Source organism: Daktulosphaira vitifoliae, unplaced genomic scaffold (assembly GCF_025091365.1).
Source record: "Daktulosphaira vitifoliae isolate Bord-2020 unplaced genomic scaffold, ASM2509136v1 Scaffold_1, whole genome shotgun sequence".
Classification (NCBI taxonomy): Eukaryota; Metazoa; Arthropoda; class Insecta; order Hemiptera; family Phylloxeridae; genus Daktulosphaira; species Daktulosphaira vitifoliae.
In genome coordinates, this window is record NW_026099572.1 from 75181569 (window position 1) to 75202884 (window position 21316).

The 21316-nt window shown below is 27.2% G+C and overlaps 2 protein-coding genes across 2 annotated transcripts in view; both read left to right on the plus strand.

Annotated features, from left to right (window-relative positions):
- LOC126896763 (uncharacterized) overlaps nt 1–4667 on the plus strand; it is an 8031-nt gene extending 3364 nt beyond the window's left edge. The window contains exon 3 of the mRNA XM_050669825.1: nt 2101–4667. Within this exon, the coding sequence (XP_050525782.1) occupies nt 2101–4580 (2480 nt within the window). The 3' untranslated portion in view covers nt 4581–4667. The remainder of the gene's footprint in view (nt 1–2100) is intronic.
- A 6491-nt stretch (nt 4668–11158) lies between these two features.
- Nucleotides 11159–21316, plus strand: part of LOC126895489 (dynein regulatory complex subunit 7-like) — a 29391-nt gene continuing 19233 nt past the window's right edge. Inside the window, exons 1-9 of the mRNA XM_050667420.1 lie at nt 11159–11192; nt 12275–12874; nt 13500–13883; nt 14348–14687; nt 17393–17761; nt 17867–18014; nt 18080–18205; nt 18292–18480; nt 18544–18690. Of these exons, the coding sequence (XP_050523377.1) occupies nt 11159–11192; nt 12275–12874; nt 13500–13883; nt 14348–14687; nt 17393–17761; nt 17867–18014; nt 18080–18205; nt 18292–18480; nt 18544–18690 (2337 nt within the window). The remainder of the gene's footprint in view (nt 11193–12274; nt 12875–13499; nt 13884–14347; nt 14688–17392; nt 17762–17866; nt 18015–18079; nt 18206–18291; nt 18481–18543; nt 18691–21316) is intronic.

A 21316-nucleotide genomic window follows, 5' to 3' on the forward strand; every position in this document is an offset into this window, starting at 1 on the left:
TTTTTTTTTTGTGTCTGTTACCACTTTTTCTCAGCTCACACCGAACCGATTTCTTTCAATGATACGTCAAAAGATCACAAATCATATCTAGTCGAAGACATTACCCTCAAAAATTGAAAAAAGTTTCCCTTGTTCCCCGTAAATGGGGGAAACCTCCGAAAAAATTACAAATTTAAAAATGGCTACTTTTCAAAATTTTTTCAATTTTTTTTACTAAAAACTGCCGTAACTTTTTTAAAAATAAACACATCAATATAATTCTTTTTTTTATAGATGCATGATGTCATTACCTATCATTTGGTATATTTTTTTTATAAATCTGACTTTTTACCTGCCTACGGGGGGAGATTTAAAATGACAACTTTTTTACAAAAAATTAATTTTTCAACTTAACTTTTGAAAGTGTTCCGGAAGGTCTGACACTTTTATATATATCTTAAATTAAAGCTAATGTAATATACTTTATTATGGCAAAAAGAAAATTTCGTACTTTACTTTGTCTTCAGGGTGAAATTGGCTTCCAAATGCTATTATTGTGTGAAAATTCTCGATTTTATTTTTTTATTTTTAACTTTATAATGCTATAACTTATTGAAAAGTGTATGGATCAATATAATTTTTTTATGAGAAATAATATTTTTTAATAATCCCTCTTTCATTCGATATACTTTATCTAAATCAGGATATTAATAACGAACTAGCAGATCATGTTGCTTTTGGAATAATCCACCTATTTTTTAAAATTAAACACTATCTAAAGATTTCCATCGAAGCGTTTTTTATGATAGTGATTTTATCACTGTCAGATATCATTACACTTGATCCAAATATGTCACGTCACCACTGTGCCGCGACCCCCCTGTGCTGGGTTTTTTCTATTTAATAATGTCAATTTCAAACTTGCAAGTTGAGCTAAATGTTATGGTAATAAATTAATTTATTTTTTATTAAAACTTTCACTTTAAAGGACAATAAAAAGTAGGTACAAAATGATTACTTTTAACATATTAAAAATCAAAATCAATAATAATTTGAAAACAATTAATTTTAAAAATTATATTATATATAATTAAAAGAATTACTAATCTGGGTATAATTAAGTACATAGAAGTTGATGTTGCTTTTGTAATTATCCATAAATTTTTTTAAAATTAAACACTATCTACAGATTTGCATCGAAGCGTTTCTTATGATAGTGATTTTAATCATTGTCAGATTAAATCTATACTGGACCCAACTATGCAACGTCTCCACTATGCCGCGATCACACTGTGCTGGGTTTTTTTTTTTAAACTTTTAATAATTATAATATAGTCTTATGTATAAGTCCTACATTTTTTAAACAAACGCGCACGAAACGTATTAAACTTGACAACAGCGTCTGTGATGCATTACTATAAACTGTTCAAAATGAGATCGGTCCCGGCGGCCGTAAATACACTACATGGCCACTAAGAAAAACCGGTCGTCACAAGTCATATACAATTGAATCACCATACCTCAATCCCTAAGGAGTATAGTAATTCGCACTATACTCATATATTTATAAAATATTGTATATACATACACACTATGTATTGTTATAAAAATGACAGATTGTGACGCTTGCTAGTTTTATGAAACGACCACCCGTTGACAACCTTTTGCTTGAAACTTACCATCTATTTAACGTTTTTTCAATGTTTCACTAATATTATATTTATAAAAATACATCTCAAGTTGGTATAAAATTTAAAACTAAAAAAACGAAATAACTTTAAAGAAAAATTATTGATTTTTATAACCTATATTATTTAATTACAATCGCATATTTAAAGCACTGTAACTTTTGAATCACATACTTCCGCTCAAAAAATTCTACATATTCTTAATTTGCATAAAAAAACGAACGTTTTGAAAAAAAAGGGTGTCCCGTAAAGTAGATTTATACCGAGAGTAATATATCCATACAGACTATTTATAATTAGTCGAAAAGGAGTACATAATGTTATTTTAACTTTATCTTAAGCCACAATTTTAATTTTTAAGAAATTCAAAGTATTAAAATTGTAATTGGTTTGTCTCTCGCTTATTTAATAATTTATAATTATCATAATGTAGCGATTCGAAATAAACAATCGGATAACGAAAAAAAATGCCAATTTGAACAAGGTACGATAAGAACAGCTGTTGAAAATGGAGACTTGGAATTCTTAACATATGCTTTTGAAAATAAATTTAAATGGGATGAAGATATTACTATCGTAGCTGCTGGAAATGGGTATTTGGAATGTTTAAAATTAGCACATCAAAATGGATGTATATGGGATGAAAGGACATCAGAAGCAGCTGCTTATAATGGTAATTTTAAATGTTTAAAATATGCTCATGAAAATGGTTGTAAATGGGATGTAACCACAACTACTGCAGCTGCCACAAGAGGTAGCTTAAAAATTTTACAATATGCTCATACAAATGGATGCGAATGGAACGAAAATACAACAAGAGCTGCAGCAGATAATGGTCATTTTGAATGTTTAAAATACGCTCACGAAAATGAGTGTCCTTGGAATGAAAGCACAACTATTGCAGCTGCCACAAGAGGAAATTTACAAATTTTACAATATGCTCATAAAAATGGATGTGGATGGAATGAAAATACAACAAGAGTTGCTGCTGCTAACGGATATTTGGATTGTTTAAAATACGCTCACGAAAATGGATGTCCTTGGAATGAAAGCACAACAGAGGCAGCTGCAAAATATGGTAATTTAGAATGCTTAAAATATGCTTATGAAAATGGATGTAAATGGAATCAATTATCTATCGTTAGATGGTCAATATTAAATAATAATCTAGAAATATTAATATATGCTCACGAAAATGGATACGAATTGGATGAACTCACAGTTAATTTAGCTGCTATAACAGGTAATCTAGAAATTTTAAAATATTGTCATGACAATAAATGTCCGTGGGATGAAGGTACAATTCGTGCTGCTGCTTCAAAAGGTCACTTACAGATTTTAAAATATGCACATGAAAATGAGTGTCCGTGGAATGAAAGCATAACAGAAGAAGCTGCTTATAATGGTCATTTTAAATTCTTAAAATATGCTCATGAAAATGGATGTCCATGGGATGAACGCACAACTACTGCTGCTGCCTCAAAGGGTAATTTAAAAATTTTAAAATATGCACATAAAAATGGATGTCCATGGGATGTAAGCACAACAGAAACTGCTGCATATAATGGTCATTTTAAATGCTTAAAATATGCTCATGAAAATGGCTGCAAATGGGATGAAGGTACAACTACTGCTGCTGCTTCAAAAGGTAATTTTAAAATATTCAAATATTTACATGAAAATGAGTGTCCATGGGATGAAAGTGCATCCTATATGGCTGCCATAAGAGGTCATTTAGAAATTTTAAAATATTTACATGAAAATGAATGCGAGTGGGATGAAAACACAACAAAACTTGCTGCTTATAATGGTAATTTTAAATGTTTAAAATATGCTCATGAAAATAATTGTAAATGGAATGAAGGCACAACTATTGCTGCTGCTACAAGAGGTAATTTAAAAATTTTAAAATATGCACATGAAAATAAATGTCCGTGGAATGAAATTACAACAGAAGCAGCTGCTTCTGTTGGGAATTTAGAATGTTTAAAATATGCACATGAAAATGGATGTAAGTGGGATGTAGGCACAACTCGAGCTGCTGCAGCAAATGGTTATTTCGATTGCTTAAAGTACGCCCACGAAAACGGATGTCCTTGGGATGAGAGTACAACTATAGCTGCTGCAAGAAGTGGCTGTTTAGACTGCTTAGTGTATGCTCATGATAAAGGATTTGATTTGGATAAAAGCATATCAGAAGCAGCTGCTTCTAGTGGAAATTTAGAGTGTTTAAAATATATTCATAAAAATGGTTGCAATTGGGATAAAGGCACAACTCGAGCTGCTGCAGCAAATGGTTGTTTCGATTGCTTAAAGTACGCCGACGAAAATGGATGTCCTTGGGATGAGAGTACAACTAGAGCTGCTGCAGCAAGTGGATGTTTAGAGTGCTTGGTATATGCTCATGAAAATGGATATATTTGGGATAAAGATACAATAATTGTAGCCGCTGTGTATGGTAATTTAGATTGCCTAAAATATGCCAGCGAACATGGTTGTGGTTGGGTTGAAGGTACGACGCGAGGAGCGGCAGCGAATGGACAATTAAACTGCTTAAAGTATGCCCATGATAATGGTTTTGAGTGGGACGAAGGAACAACAAGGGAAGCTGCCGCCGGTGGTTATATTAGTTGTTTGATATTTGCACATAAAAATGGATGTAAATGGGATAATGGAACAAAGAGTGGCGCTGCTGCAAATGGTCATTTAGAATGCCTAAAATATATTCACGAAAATGGGTGTGAGTGGGATGAAAATACAACAAGACTTGCTGCTGCAAATGGTCAATTTCGTAGCTTAAAATATGCTCATGAAAATAATTGTCCGTGGAGTAAAGACACTATTTTTGAAGCTACTCAAAATGGTTATACTAATATAATCAATTATGCTACCGAAAATGGATGTCCTAATTAGTTAATTGTTTAAATGCCAATATTTTAATTAAATTTATTTTTGTTGATTATTTAGATTCTTTTAAAAATAAATTACCTTGAAATGTAATGCGATTCTGAGATGATATTGATTAGTTCCTAGCGTTAGAAAAAACTTTTTGTTATAACTACATTTTAATACTAACATACTAAAAAAACGTTTTTAGTTTTTTTTTTAATAGAATGTTCCATATACGCAACCTTAGCATTATCCATGTATATATTTTATTTTGTGAAATTATTCAAAGTAGTTTGAAAATATATTCTAACGATTAAAAAGTATTTTCTTTTAATAATATATTTAAAAAAAAATTTTTTATTAATATTGCATTCTTGCAATATTTGGGACTAATGGGAATGTATAGCTATAATTAAATTTATCAACATTACATTTTTCATTTCTATTCAATTTTTAACCATATTCTGGAATCTAGTAATTATGATTATTCTATTTATAAAAAGGTATCGTTTGATTGCATGATTAGATTTTCTTAGTTAAAATATAAAAGTAATAAATAGGAAAATGTAATAAATTAACTAAATGATCTTGGAATTTAAATAATTGATAATTAATTCTATTCTTCTCTCGAGATTTATTACACTAAGAGTTCCTTGTAATATAATAGCATTAATCAAATGTTTGCTCATCTTAAAGATTCTTAATTATTTAAAAATATTGTAGTAATCTAATTTTTCCATCTACTAAATGCACTGCATATACAAATTCCACTACACGTTGCATAGTCAATATAATTGATAATGATTTAATATTATTTTCTTGCATAAAAATGTTGATTGATTATAGTTTTGATGTGAAACTGAGAAGGTATTAAATTTCCTATAATTATTTTTTTATTTTACTAAGCTTTAAACATGCGTGTTTAAGGTAGAACTTTTTCAACTTAACTTTTGAAAATGTTTCGGAAAAACTGACACTTTTATAATAAAGTGCTAAATTAATGCTTATATAATATACTTTTAAATAAAAAAAAATATTTTTTCTAACTTTAGATTGTTGTCAAGATAAAAATAATTTCCATATTCAAAAATATAAATTTTTGTATTGAAATTTTCTTTGTGTGAAATGTGTTCGGGTGCTAATTTAGCTCCCTCACAAAAATGTATACACGAATTTATATGAGTCGTGAGTATTGTATTCTTTTACACTGTTATTTCAGTCAGTTTACTTCTGGCGACCTATCTCACTTAAATGTTTATTACTAAAAATCCTTTATTGAAAAGTTTATTATAGATTTGTTATATAAATAAATATTTTCACTGACCTCTAATTATCCTGATAAGACAAATATTCTGCATTGATGAATTATGTAGTTGATGTCACTATTAGTGGTATGATGAATGTGCGTTAATAGATGCACTTGAAGTTGCACGATCTATGTTATATTTCTCTGATACAACTCTATATTAATTCTACTCAAGGTGAAAATTAAATTTATTATACTTATGGTATTTTATGTAAAACCTTTTTATATAATTATGTGGTATACTTCTTGATCTTGTGTCTGGTATTTTATACTAAAATATTTATGATTTAATATTTGTAAAACCAATAAAGAAATTCTAAATAACATAACTGTCCTGTGCAATAAACTATTTTCAAGTTGCCTACGTCTTTTCAGTTGTCCGTAGAGTGATCTAGAGTAGATGCGAGCTAATCCGGTTTATTGCACAATAGTTTATACTAGTGTCCTACACTCCGACACTTCCTAATTGTTTAGATAATCAGTATAATATTTCAACTTCGATTTATTCTTATTTCGTAGGTGGTTGTGCCAATATGAAATATCAATTAATACCTTGTTCTTTATGCAAAGACCCTTATGATATTTGGCCTACTTTTTTTAAATCACCTGAAGGATGACCGAGGTTAAACTCTACTATAGATTTATGCACAATAAGTTATGTTAGTATCCTACATTTCGATGGCCACCACTGTGGCTGAAATCAGACTGGCTGATCGACAAGTGGAGAGACACTTTGAAGAAATCTTTTAGTTAATTAAAATTTTAATTATGACATTATTAAACTAGTACTCTGTCCAGCCAGGTTATGGCCCTTCAATAAGTAATAGATACAACTAAATCTAATCATGTATTAGGTGTATAATGAAAAATATAGATAAGCAATGCGTAATAAGTTATTTAAGTGTCGAACACTTCGATTACCCGTACTGTGGCAGAGATTAGACAGGCTGGTCGACAAGTGGAGAGACACTTTAGCGAACGCTTATAATTGGTTGGGTTGGGTTTGGTTGACTACTATATTATTGTGCTAGTACTCTGTTCAGCCAGGTTGTGGCACTTCAATAAGTAATAGAACACAATGCAAACTAATGATGTATTTTTTTAAGTGTATATATATATAAAAATAAATAAATACCAATATTTTTTGTGTTGAAATATTTGTATCGCCAAAAGTGTTCGACCGAAAATAAGATGCATTATATTTTTTCTAAGTCCTAGCGATTAGAAATGTTATATAAAACGGCTTAGATTTGATATAGAAATGTAATCAAGAGCGAATTATATACTCGAGCAGATTCCATACATTAATCGAGAACTCCACAGAAATGTATTTTCGTAGTTGTAGCAGAGAGAGAGAGGAGTGTTGTCCCTTTTTTTGGGAAAATGGCTTATTTATAGCTCGAGAAACTGGTTTAGCGATCTCTGGTGAGATTATTGAAATATTTTTTGTTGTATTTGATTGGTCAATGTGATAGAATCTTTTACGTGGGCGTTTTATGGAATGCGTAAGAAGATGGTTGAATCTTGTGTAAGGATATAATTTTTTATTCATCTTATCCACGGAAGAACACTGATTTGATGATATATTTTTATTAAATATATGTATTATTTATTACATGTATTTAAATGTGATACTTCAGTTTTAACCAAACTGATTAGATTACACAATACTAATCCTAAGTTTCGAGTGGGGATAAGCATATAAAAGGTTATTTCAACCATACTTTTTTTCCATGAAGTTTTTCACGTCATAGTTAAAATAAAATTTGTAATTATTTAATTTTTTTTTTATTGACATAACAAATACCATTTATCAACAGAATGATGTAATAATTTTGAAAAAAAAATCGAGTTAATTTTACTTGTTCCAGTTTACGATAATTTAGTCAATTATACCTAAGAATACTGAGTAAAAATTCTTGACAAATTGTATGGACGATATCTACGATAAAACAAAAATATAATCATTAATATTTGGGTTTTATTTATTACATAAATTTGAGCAAACAATTTAGCCGTTCAAACGTTTAAAATCATAATCGCGTTAAGTATCAACAGCGTTTTTGACTAATAAATATTCTTCTGTTTATTCAAACCAAAATGATTTTCGTGCTTTATAAATAAATTACAAGTTACATTACATACATTTTAATAATAATACATTTAGAATTAGCACAAATTTTGGATGCATCGTTGCAATAGAAGAGTTTACAATAAGCACAAATAAAACCCAACCCAACCCAACCCAGATTATAGATTTACTGATATCTATAAATCATAGAATTAATTAAAGTATACAAGATGCTTACCAGATTCTGACATCTTTAATTCCTTTCAATTCACTGAATATTTCGTGTTTTTATATTATACAAATATTTGTCTTTATTAAAAAAACAATTTTTTACTTTACGAAAATAAAAAATGTTCAGTAGTTTCTAAGAAAATGAGTTTTTTATCTTCAATCAATCATTCTGTATAACTAAGTGGGCTGTTTCGTGATTTTCACTTTCATTATTTAATAAAAAATCATTTAAAAAATTGGCAAAAAAACCCAATTGCCATCAGCATTTTTCGAAATATAACCTTTATTTTTTAGTAGGATTGCACAGATATATTTCAGATGTACCCTGAAAATTTTATTGAAATTTTTGACCTAGTTATGAGATTTTTGTTTGAAACTCGGCACTCCAGATCACCCTGTCGAATTTCATGCGCCATTTCACTTTAAGAAAACGATTTTTCCGTTATGCTTAAATATTATTGTAATCTGCATGCTACGAGAAAGGTAAAAAATCTGAAATTCATAAATCGAACCAAAATTCTACCCGCAAGAGTGTTTAAATTATATTGATCATTTTTTTCCAGGCTCGTATTTCTATTTAGATACTGTTTTGTATGTTTACATCACAAGTTTATTTTGATTTGTATTACGTTATCAAAAAAATTAAACGCTATTTGGACATTGTATTAAAAATTATTGTTTAATTTTTGTAAAGTTTTCTTTGACATACCTGTTAAATTAAATAATATTATTAATATAGATTATACATACACTTAGGATATATAACTTTTACAACAAAGACAGATTTATTATGAAATCCTAGAATCTCCAAGATGTAGGCAAATTATTTCATTCCTATCTTAAAATTTATAAATAAATAAATAATTACTATAATTGAGAATGAACCTATATTTGTTAAAAAAGTCATTTTTGTTACATTTTTTAAACTCAGTAACCCTACATAGTGATATATTAATTATACACACGTGTTTTAATTACTGTAAATATATTTTATGGATTAAAAGTTGGTTTTGTATAATTTGTTTTTGAGCACACAATTAGAACTTCTTTCGTATTAATTTCAAATCAATATTCAGTACATAATGTAATAACTGAAAATAGTTTTAATTGTGCTATTATAAATTACAATAAAGGAAATAATAGCATTGTTCGTAATGACATAAAAAATACATGTACCTTGTATTTTATTTATTACTTGATTATTGTAGTTAATGTGTTAAACCTATTCTTATTTTTTATTTTATTTTATTTTTATTAACATTATGAACTATGGTCCAAAAAAAAATAGAGTATGTTATTGGCACCTAATTAATCTTCTTAAATTACAAATTACCATATGATCTTTAAAATATGAACATATTAAAGCAAAAATAAACTTTGTTAGTACAAAAAATAATGAATTTAAAACATATTTTAATTAAGAGATGTACAAATATAATCATAATCAAAATTTAAATCTTATTAATAATATAGATAAAAACTATTACATATGATATTAGTGAAAGAAAACTGGCCATTAATTATAGTGAATATTAGAAATGGGAGACGGAATAAAATATAATTAGTGTAATAAACGAAAATAAAATAATAACAATTTGAAGGACTCAAATTGTTTATTACTATCTTAAATCTATTTATTCTTTTATATTACGTAAATTTTAAAGGAGTAAAATATGCAAATAAATATTCGCACTTACCTTAATTTCCTTTTATATTTCTCAGGAATAATCTTACAGCAACTTCTCGGTTCCATGTTAACAATCGTTTGTAGGATTTTGTGTTTATTTTGATTAATTAGATTTATGTGTATATTAGATCCTAATCATCAATAAGCGCTTTTAATACTTTGATAATATACGTCATTCATAAAATACACACTTAAAAATATTCTTAATGATGGGACCTGCGTTTATTATGATTTATTATTTATTATAATTTTCAAATTGTTTTCACGATATACAAATTTCTTACTAATAATATTTTAGGAAAATTCCCTATGATCGATATTCTTAAAACTCACTCAGAACTTGTAAAAATAAAATCATAAGAATATGTTAGTCTATATTCAAAATATAATCAACAAGACTGTGGTAATCCAGTGTTTTACAGTGTATAGTGTTGGCCGCTTTTAGCATTGGCACGGTCATTGTTAAACTCGTTAGTATACAGAGTGATCGGTTTATTATAAACCACTCGATTACTTGCAAATAAATATAATACTGTAGAAACAAATTTTTAATTGTTTAAGTTGCATATAGTTCTTAATTTATCAGCAAATAATTACTTTTTAGAATCACATCTTATCAAATAGATAACTTATAAAATAGATAATTATCTAGTTAAGAAAATTACTAGTCGATAATATTTTCGGTCTAGTATTTCAAAATTTATTAACAATTTATAATAGTCACTGGAGGTGAGCAGTGGATGCTGTTATTTTTATCACCCGTCTGTACTCTTCGTCCCACCGAAGAAAAAAGATTATTTTGATAAAGTATCAAATATGATTCAAGAGCGTTAATAAAGAAATTAAAAAGGATCCATTAAATAAAATGATAAGGGAGGCTATAAACGTTATCAATAGTTCAAAATTAATAATTGAAAAAGTTCAGATTTTTTATTAAAATTTCAAACCCAAAAATATCTAAACTATATGCTTTGCCAAAAATACATAAGCCAAGAAATAATTTGAGATCTATATTGTCGAATATTACATGTATTGTATGTATCAGATATAAATTTGGCTAAACACTTAGTAAGGGTATTTTCATCTATTCAAAATTTCGGTAACTTTTCACTTAAAAATAATAAATGTTATAAATGTCGTAACACAAAACAACTTACATTGAGTAAGAGCAGTGTGGGTACGATGATGATTAATCTGTTGTCTGAGTGTTCACGTACAGCAGTCACCGTACTCGACTGACACTCTGGATCGGATGTGGGTGTCGAATGACCGGTGTTATAGGAATAGAATAAGGGTAATACCTAAGTATGAGGCGCAAAAAGCAAGTACTAGGCGTAACAAGTAAGGAAGACAACAGAGTATGAGATGCAGATGAAGTGCGAGACACCAGTAGTCTGAGATGTAGAAGACGAAATTAGATGAGTAAAAAAGAACAAAGATTTGTCTTAATACAGTAAGCTGGACGGCGATAACCGAGTACTAAGACTGATGGATAACACAAAGCACTGGGTTCGACTGACCACGATGGCCAGGTCCTTTGGGTATAAATAGCAATTTGGACGATTACTAATTTTTCAATAATTATGAATTGTCAATTCATCAGTCTCTAATAGCGGATGCGCTGTAAATGTTTTATTGTAATAATTTTTTACATTAATGGTAACGTAACATCAACACACTATAATGTAATAATGACAGGTTAATTTCTTTTGATATAGTAGATATTTCTGATAAATATAACATTTAGTTTTCTAAGAGATTGGTTAAAGGACAAAACATAGAACAGTATAAAATAAATTAGCTTATCAATTTAACAAAGTTATGGGTCAACATTTTTTCAGTTTAAAAATAAATTTCATGAGTAAACTAAGGGCACGACAATAAGAAATCCGCTATCACCATTTTCACGAGTAGGTTCGAAAAAAATTTAAAACAAACCTATGGTGTTTTTCTAAAAATTTGGGTTAGGTATATCGATGATGTTTTTGCAGTAATAAACAAAGATTTAGAGATATTCATATAATATTTTTACCCACCGATTATCTAATTTGAATACATATATAACAGTGACATTAAACGTTTACATTTAAAAATTAATAAAATTGAAAGAGTTTTAGATGTATATGTTATAAAAAACAATAATTTTTCATATGATTTATTACTTGGTCTAGATGCTATTAAAATATTTAAATTGTCACAGAATGAAAATTTAAATATTTTTCAAAAAATAAATAAAAAAGAAAGTGAATTAGTAAATTGTCAAGAAAAACAATAGAATGATCTACAATTAAATTTGAATGAATATATTGATGTTAGTATTTTTGAAACTAATTTACAACATTTAAATGAGAAAGATAAAATAATAATAATGAACCTTATTAATAAATATAAAGTAATTTTTGCTAAGAATAAATATGATGTAGGTAGAGTTAAATGTGAAGAAGCACAAATTAAATTAACAGAAGATAAATATATTTCAAAAAAACCATACAGATGTTCAATACCTGATCAAAAAGAAATAGAATCGCAAATTACAAATTTATTAAAAGCGGGTCTTATTGAAGAAACTAATTCGCCTTTTGCAGCCCCAGTTACACTAGTGTACAAAAAAGAAGATGGTTGTAGATCTCGTTTATGTATTGATTTTAGAGAATTAAATAAATTAGTTGTTTCTGAGCCACAGCCATTTCCTCGAATTGAAGACATAATGGTGAAAGCAAGAGAATGTACCTGGTTTTCAGCTTTTGATATAAATTCAGCATTTTGGTCTATTCCAATTAGGCATAAAGATAGAAAGAAAACAGCGTTTGTGACTCAAGACGGACACTGGCAATGGACATGCTTACCTTTTGGTTTAAAAATATCCCCTGCAATATTTCAAAGAACCTTAGCAAATATATTAAGGAGATATAATGTAAATGATTTTTGTATAAATTATATAGATGATATTTTAGTTTTCTCAAAAACATTTGAACAACATGTGAAACATATAGAAGCTTTATTACAAGCAATTAATGAAGAAGGTTTTCGATTTAAATTAGATTTTGCAAAAAATTCCTTAAAATATTTGGGACATAAAATTGAGTAAAATTCAATTACACCTTTGAAAGATAACCTTAAAGCAATTAAAGAATTTAAGGAACCAACAAATAAAAAGAATATTAGACAATTCCTAGGGAAAATCAATTTTTACTATAAATATATTCAAAATGCAGCAATACAACTGGAACCGTTACATAATTTACTAAGGAAAGATGTAAAATTTAGTTGGACAATAGAGTGTCAGCAAGCATTTAATAATATGAAGAAATACCTATGTTCAAGCCCAATTCTATCTATATATAGCCAAAATAAAGAGGTTTTTATTTATACTGATGCAAGTGGAGAAGGTATAGGAGCAGTATTAAAACAACCTCAGGAAAATGGTATTCTCCATCCGGTTGCCTATTTCTCAAAAAAATTAAACCCCAGTCAAAAAAAGAAAAAAATTATTTATTTAGAATGTCTAGCGATAAAAGAAGCGATTGTATACTGGCAACATTGGTTAATTGGAAGAGTTTTTACTGTAATTACAGACCATAAACCATTAGAAACGTTAAAGCTAAAAGCAAGGACAGATANTTGGAAGAGTTTTTACTATAATTACAGACCATAAACCATTAGAAACGTTAAAGGTAAAAGCAAGGACAGATGAACCACTTGGAAAGCTTATATATTACCTTTCACAATATAGTTTTAGGATTATATATGCACCTGGTAAGGAGAATATTGAAGCTGATTCCTTATCAAGAAATCCAGTTTTAGAAAACTTTGAAAATGAAGAAGATATATTAAAAGTTGTAAATATGGTTACATTAGAAGAAATAATTAGTGACCAACAAAAAAATGCAATTGAGATTAAGGATTCCAAAAGAGTATTTGAAAAAGGAAATATCAAATTTAAATACCTTAAAAATAGACAAAGAATTTACATTTCTCAGGAATTTGGTTTATTATTAATTAAGAAAATACATGAATATTATGGTCACATTGGTACTTATCATTTAAGTGAAAAATTAAGACCTTATTATTATTTCAAAAATATGGATAAAATTATTCACCAATTTTGTAGTGCATGTGAAATATGTCAAAAAAATAAATCAAGAAATAGCAAANTAAAAAAAATAAATCAAGAAGTAGCAAAAAAATTGGTTTGCTTTCAAAATTAGGACCAGCGACAAAACCTTATGAAATTATGTCCATTGACACAGTGGGAGGTTTTGGAGGTAATAGGTCACCAAAAAAGTATTTACATATTTTAGTAGATCATTTCTCGAGATATGCATTTATTTTAACTTCAAAAGGGCAAAGTGCTAAAGATTTTATCAAATTAGTCGATTTGGTGGCAAGACAGCACCAAATAAAAATGGTTTTGGCGGATCAATATACAGGGATTAAATCCAAATAAGTCAAAGATTATATGAAATCAAAGAATATAATATTAATATTTACATCAGTTGATTGCCCAGAATCAAATGGATTAAATGAAAGACTAAACCAAACATTGGTAAACAGAATACGATGTAAAATTAATAGTGGAGATAAAAAAGCATGGTCTAAGATAGCGGAGGAATGTGTAGAGGAATACAACAATACAACACATAGTGTAACAAAATTTTCACCGTCTTATCTATTATTTGGTGTAAAGTCTTATATAGTACCAAATGAACTTCAAGAAAAAACTTTTAATTTAGAAAAAGATAGAGAACAAGCTATAATAAATTCTAATAAAAATTATGAAAAAAATAAAAAAAGAGTAGACAAAACAGGAAAAGAACATACATTTAAAGAAAATGAGTTAGTATACATAGAAAATGGCAACAAAATGAATAGGAACAAGTTGGATGAAGTTAGAAGAGGTCCTTTCCGAATAATAAAACAAATATCAAATTCAATATATGAGATAGAAGAAAAAAGAAAAAAAAAAATTTTCCATAGGAATAAATTAATTCCAGCACAAAATTTGAGTACATAAACTGGAGTTTATGTCTGGAGGAGGGGAGATATAACAGTGGCAGCACTGTTTATAGGGACACTGTTATCACTGTTGTAATTTGTATAATCATATAGATTTAATGTGTAAAATCTATGGTAACATTTTTAATAATTAATAATTATTTTATATTTTATATAATTTAAAGAGTATACAGTAATAAGTTTTAAATTATCGATTCTTTATTGTTTATTGTTTATGTGTGTATTTGTTATACAATTTAATATTAATAAACCACTTTATTGTAGAATCGATCAACTTATTATTGAACAAAATTACACATACTATGAAGTAACAAAAAAAAAAAAAAAACCCACCACAGGAAGGTCGTAGTACAATGGTGACGTGGCATAGTTGGATCAAGTATAATGATATCTGACAGTGATTAAAATTACTATAATAAAAAACGATTCAAAGCAAATCTTTAGATAGTTATTAATTTTAAAAAATAGGTGGATTATTCCAAAAGCTACATGATCTGCTAGTTCCTTATTAATATCCTGATTAAGATAAAGTATGTCGAATGAAAAAGGGATTATTAAAAAATATTATTTCTCATAAAAAATTGTGTTGATCCATACACTTTTCAATAAGTTATAGCATTATAAAGTTAAAAATGTAAAAAATAAAATCGAAAATTTTCACACAAAAATAGCATTTGGTAGCCATTTTCACCACGAAGACAAGTCCAGAGGTCAAATTTTCTTTTTTCATAATAAAGTACATTACATTAGCTTTAATTTTAGATATAAATAAAAGTGTCAAACTTTTCGGAACACTTTCAAAAGTTAAGTTGAAAAAGTAAATTTTTTCTGAAAAATAATTCATTTTAAATCCCTTTCTATGGGCAGCTAAAGGGTTAAATTTATAAAAAAAATATACCAAATGATAGGTAAAGACATCAAACAACTATAAAAAAAAATGATATTGATATAGTTATTTTAAAAAAAGTTATGGCAGTTTTAAGTAAAAAAAATTTTAAAAATATCGAAAATTAGCGATTTTTTAATTTGTAATTTTGTTGGAGATATCACTCATTTATGAGGAATGAGAGAAATTTTTTCAATTTTTGAGGGTAATATCTTCGACTAGATACGATTTGTAATCTTTTGACGTATTGTTGAAAGAAATCGGTTCGTTAAGAGAAAAGAATAAGTAGTAACAGACTCAAAATACCTTCTCATCCTCGCACCGTAGCTAAAAATTAAAAGATTTTCATACAAACATTTTTTTAACTTATCTTCAAACTAAAAATATGTGTTTTCATTAAAAATTATAAATTTTATATCTGAAAGAATGAAAAAAATGTTATGTCAGATAAGTAATTTGTTTGTTTACAAGTAATAAAAAGTACAGATTATAGATTTTTTATTGATAATTTTCATTAATAATTATAATGTACTATACGTATATGTCAAGCAATTGGCCATATACGACAATACTTATAATATTCGAATAATAGACATAAAATACATGTATAGCTTATGAGGCATTATAGTACCTAGTATTTATTTGTATTTTTACGAAGCCGCTTTTGATATAAATATTTTGTTTATTGTCAATTATGACTTTATCAAATTACAAGATTTCTGTTTACTGATTAGTGTATTTATATATGTTAACTCATAACTTTGTGCTGTGACCAAACCTAAGTACTCTACGTATGTTATGACATGCACGTTTTTTAAATTATAATTTTTAATTTAAATATAGTTATAATATATTTAAAAAAAAAAAAAAAAAGTTTTTAGAAAATGTTGAGATTTATATATATATATTTAATTAAAAGCAATTATGTCGGTTTTAATTATCCATTAAGTTAAAAATATATTTTTCTATATGTTCATAAAATTGTATATATAATGGTTACAAACTCATAATAGGAAGTTAAACCAAAAAAAGTTATAAAGAAAGTTCAGCTTAACTTTAAATAAATGAGTTCTACAATCAATTTTTACACAATTATTTTATAACACAATTAAAACAAAGTGTGAGAGTTTCAAAATTTTTATGAATTTTTAAATGTGTAATTATCAACCAAATACTAATTAGTAATTATTTAAAAATTTGGATTTGATGTACACAAATCTAAAACTAGATTTTGAATAAGTAATGATATTTCGTGTAAGATTCGTCTAAATATTTTAAACTACAAAATTTATTTTTTTTATCCTTGTGTAGTTTAAAAACTAAATTTAATCAAATTTTAATTATATGGAGAGTATACCAAATTTAATTAAACAACAAAATCTTCAAAAATTAGAAATTTCAGAAGTCAGTAGATTAACTTAACCTTTGTATTGAGTATAATTTGCCAATGGATATCTTATGGTATTTAAAAAGAGTATTGATAAAATAAATACTTATAAAACTAAAACTATATTGATTAAATATCTCGAAAATCATAATACTATAGCAACAGATATATATTAGCTCTTATTTACCTACCAACAAACAAACTGTTTAAGTTTTTTTTTGTAATTTTAATTATGGATAGTAATTTTGATAGGACATTAGAAAAAGAGGAGTTTTCTAACCCGTTAGATTTTACTGAAGAATTTGGTAGTCATGAAGAATTAAATTACAAAATTAATCCAAATCATATCAGCAATGACGAATATTTATATTTCAATTTATTTTCAAGTTTTAACAACACATTTATCATAGAAAACAAGAAATATATATGTCAGTATGATGATAATATTGATAAAATCAATGGGAATAAAACGACTTCATGGCTATTAAATAATTCTAATAAAGACTTGGATGTTTTATTACTTCAAAAGCAATTCATTGATAAAATTAATAAAGCCAGGTTTAACATACATGAAGTACAACTTCTATGGTCTGAATTAATTCATAAAGCACTGCATGATAAGTAAGTAATATTTTTGTTACAAAAATAGTTTAACAATTTTAACAAAACTAAGAAAAATATTCTTTAGAAAGTAATTAACTTAATTAAATTGAATTAAATTTACAGTAAAGTCATTTCAAATTCCTACACTGAAAATAAATCAGCCGAAAAACTTATTATTTTACATGCAAAGAATTTCATTAGGCATTTTGAGGCAAAATATCCAGAAAGAAGAAAACTACTTATTATTCATGAAAATGAAATGGGGTGTCAAGTTAATACATTAAATACTTTAAAAAATGTTAACTAAATATAACCATTTATTTACATAACTTTTAGAAATGTATTTGTACGGCAATAAAACCATGCAGGTTGACATATAGCGCTTTAAGTGATTTGGAAAGTTATAGTGTGTTCGTAGCCAACCATATTAAATATAAACCACTAGAAGATCCTATTAATGTGGTATTTAAATTAATTTAAAATTATAACTGTTGATTTTATAAAAAAACTATTCGTTAATAACTATTGTTTTATTTAAATAATTTTAGCCAAAACAAATATTGTCACCGAGTAGAGTACTTGAGGTACAAACTGGAAATTGCTTTGAAATCGCCACCTTGTTAGTTTCTTTTTTATTAGGTTTAGGTTATAATGCTTTTATAGTTCAGGGTTATGCTTCAAAAGATATATGTACAAATAATTTTCGAAATGTCATTTTGGATATTCCTGACAAACAAGTATACAACAAACGTGTAATTATTATAATAGAAATTAATTATTAATACGAACCAATGTGTCAGATTCAAAAACGAATTGACAAGATCAAAATTGAAAATGTGAATGAGGATTACGCTGAAGATACAATAATTGATCTTAGTAGTGAATATATAAAAATGGGATTAGAAGAAAATAAAAGAGAAAGTTTAAAATTTGAAGAAAATTATAAGGTAATTTTGAATTTTTACTTCAAAAATCAAGTTAAACACCAAACGGTTTTTAAATATTTACATTTATTTAAGAATAAAAGACTTAAATTTTATTTCATATTTTAGAATAACAATAATTTTTATTTTAATATGAAAAAATATAAACGAGAGCTGTAGTACAGAAAATAATGTAATAAACAAAAAGAAAAAAGTAAAAGAAAATACGGTTAAGAAAATGGCGTTTATAAGTAGCAAAAATAGTTAAAATAGTTATAATTGTGAAAATAGTGAATGTAGGGAATGCTTAAAAGCAATAAAATCGTGAAATGGATAAGTATCGATATCTCAGAGTTGAATACGTAGTAACTCAAAAAAGCAAAAAGAAAAAAAGTAAAAGTAAAATAATAATAGGTAAGATAAAAGTAGATGAGTAAGTGAGTAGTGGTCGTTGCTCCTTTAACTATTATTCAATAAAATATACGAGACTCTTTGTAATTGAGTTACTACTAAAGAAAGTAAATTATCTCTGTCGGGCTGTGGATAGGAGGGTTTGTCAAAAATAGACCCGAACTAAACTTAAAAATAGTCAGGATCTGTTAGAATACTTATGTAAATGAATACGATAAAAATATAGACTATAAATTTCTTAGCGTATAATAATTGAAGCAAGCTCTTCTTCTTCTTTTGGCTTTTTACAGGCAATTCAGGCTCATTGCCGCAACAACCACCTGCCCCCACTCTCCTCTATCTTTTGCCGTTTCATCCGCATTTCTTACTCCCAACATCTTCAAGTCTTTTTGTATTCTATCTGTCCATCTTTGTCTGGGTCTCTTTGTGTTTACTTGTTGCTACACAAAAGCTTATTTCAGAGAATATGAATTTCAATAATAGCAGCCAAATACAGATTGTATCCTCAATGACATAGCTTCTGCAATATCAAATTACCATGGAAAAAAACATGAAAATGTTGATGAATGGATTGTCGAAGTAGAACGCATTTCACAACATGCTCATTGGTCAGATTCCCTAACACTAGTTAATGCTGTTTCGAGATTATGAGGTCCAGCTCAAAATTGGCTTAAGATATCCGGACGTCAAATAAATACATGGTCAGAATGGAAAGAAAAAACCCAGCACAGGGGGGTCGCAGCACAGTGGTGACGTGGCATAGTTGGATCAAGTATAATGATATCTGACAGTGATTAAAATCACTATCAAAAAAAAAAAAGCTTCGATGCAAATCTTTAGATAGTGTTTAATTTTAAAAAATAGGTGGATTATTCCAAAAGCAACATGATCTGCTAGTTCGTTATTAATATCCTGATTTAGATAAAGTATATCGAATGAAAGAGGAATTATTAAAAAATATTATTTCTCATAAAAAAATTATATTGATCCATACACTTTTCAATGTTATAGCATTATAAAGTTAAAAATAAAAAAATAAAATCGAGAATTTTCACACAATAATAGATTTGGTAACCATTTTCACCGTGAAGACAAAATAAAGTCCGAAATTTTTTTTTTACATAATAAATTAAATTACATTAGCTTTAATTTAATATATATAGAAAAGTGTCAGACTTTCCGGAACACTTTCAAAATTTAAATTGAAAAAGTCAATTATTTGTAAAAAATTTGTCATTTTGAATCCCCCCCTGTAGGCAGGTAAAAAGTCAGATTTATAAAAAAAAATATATCAAATGATAGGTAAAGACATCATGCATCTACATAAAAAAGAATTATATTGATCCATACATCTTTCAAAAAGTTATAGCATTATAAAGTTAAAAATATAAAAAAAAGAATTTTTTTACAAAAATCGTATTCTTTTTATTAAGTTTAATGTCTGTTTTCACCATGAAGATAAAATAAAGTCCGAAATTTTTTTTTACCATTATAAAGTATATTACAATAGCTTTAATTTAAGATATATATAAAAGTGTCAGACCTTCCGGAACACTTTCAAAAGTTCAGTTGAATAAGTTCTACTTTCTATATGCATTTTTATGTTTTGAATCCCCCCTGTATTTAGGGAAATGGTCCGATTTAAAAAAACAGTATGTCGAATGAAAGATCTATATAAATACTACTTCTCATAAAAAAATTGTAATGATTCATACATTTTTCAAAAAGTTATAGCATAATAAAGTTAAAAATGGAAAATACAAAATCGAAAATTTTCACACAAAAATAGCATTCGGTAGCCATTTTCACCATGAAGACAAGTCCAGAGGTCAAATTTTTTTTTTTCAAATTAAAGTATATTACATTAGCTTTAATTTAAGATATATATAAAAGTGTCAGACCTTCCGGAACACTTTCAAAAGTTAAGTTGAAAAAGTTCTACTTTCTATATGCATTTTTATGTTTGGAATCCCCCCTGTATTAAGGGAAATGGTCCGATTTAAAAAAAAAGTATGTTGAATGAAAGATCTATATAAATACTACTTCTCAATAAAAAAATTGTAANTGTATATAAATACTACTCCTCATGAAAAAATTGTACTGATCCATACATTTTTCAAAAAGTTATAGCATAATAAAGTTAAAAATGTAAAATACAAAATGGAAAATTTTCACACAAAAATAGCATTCGGTAGCCATTTTCACACTGAAGATAAAATAAAGTCCGAAATTTTTTTTT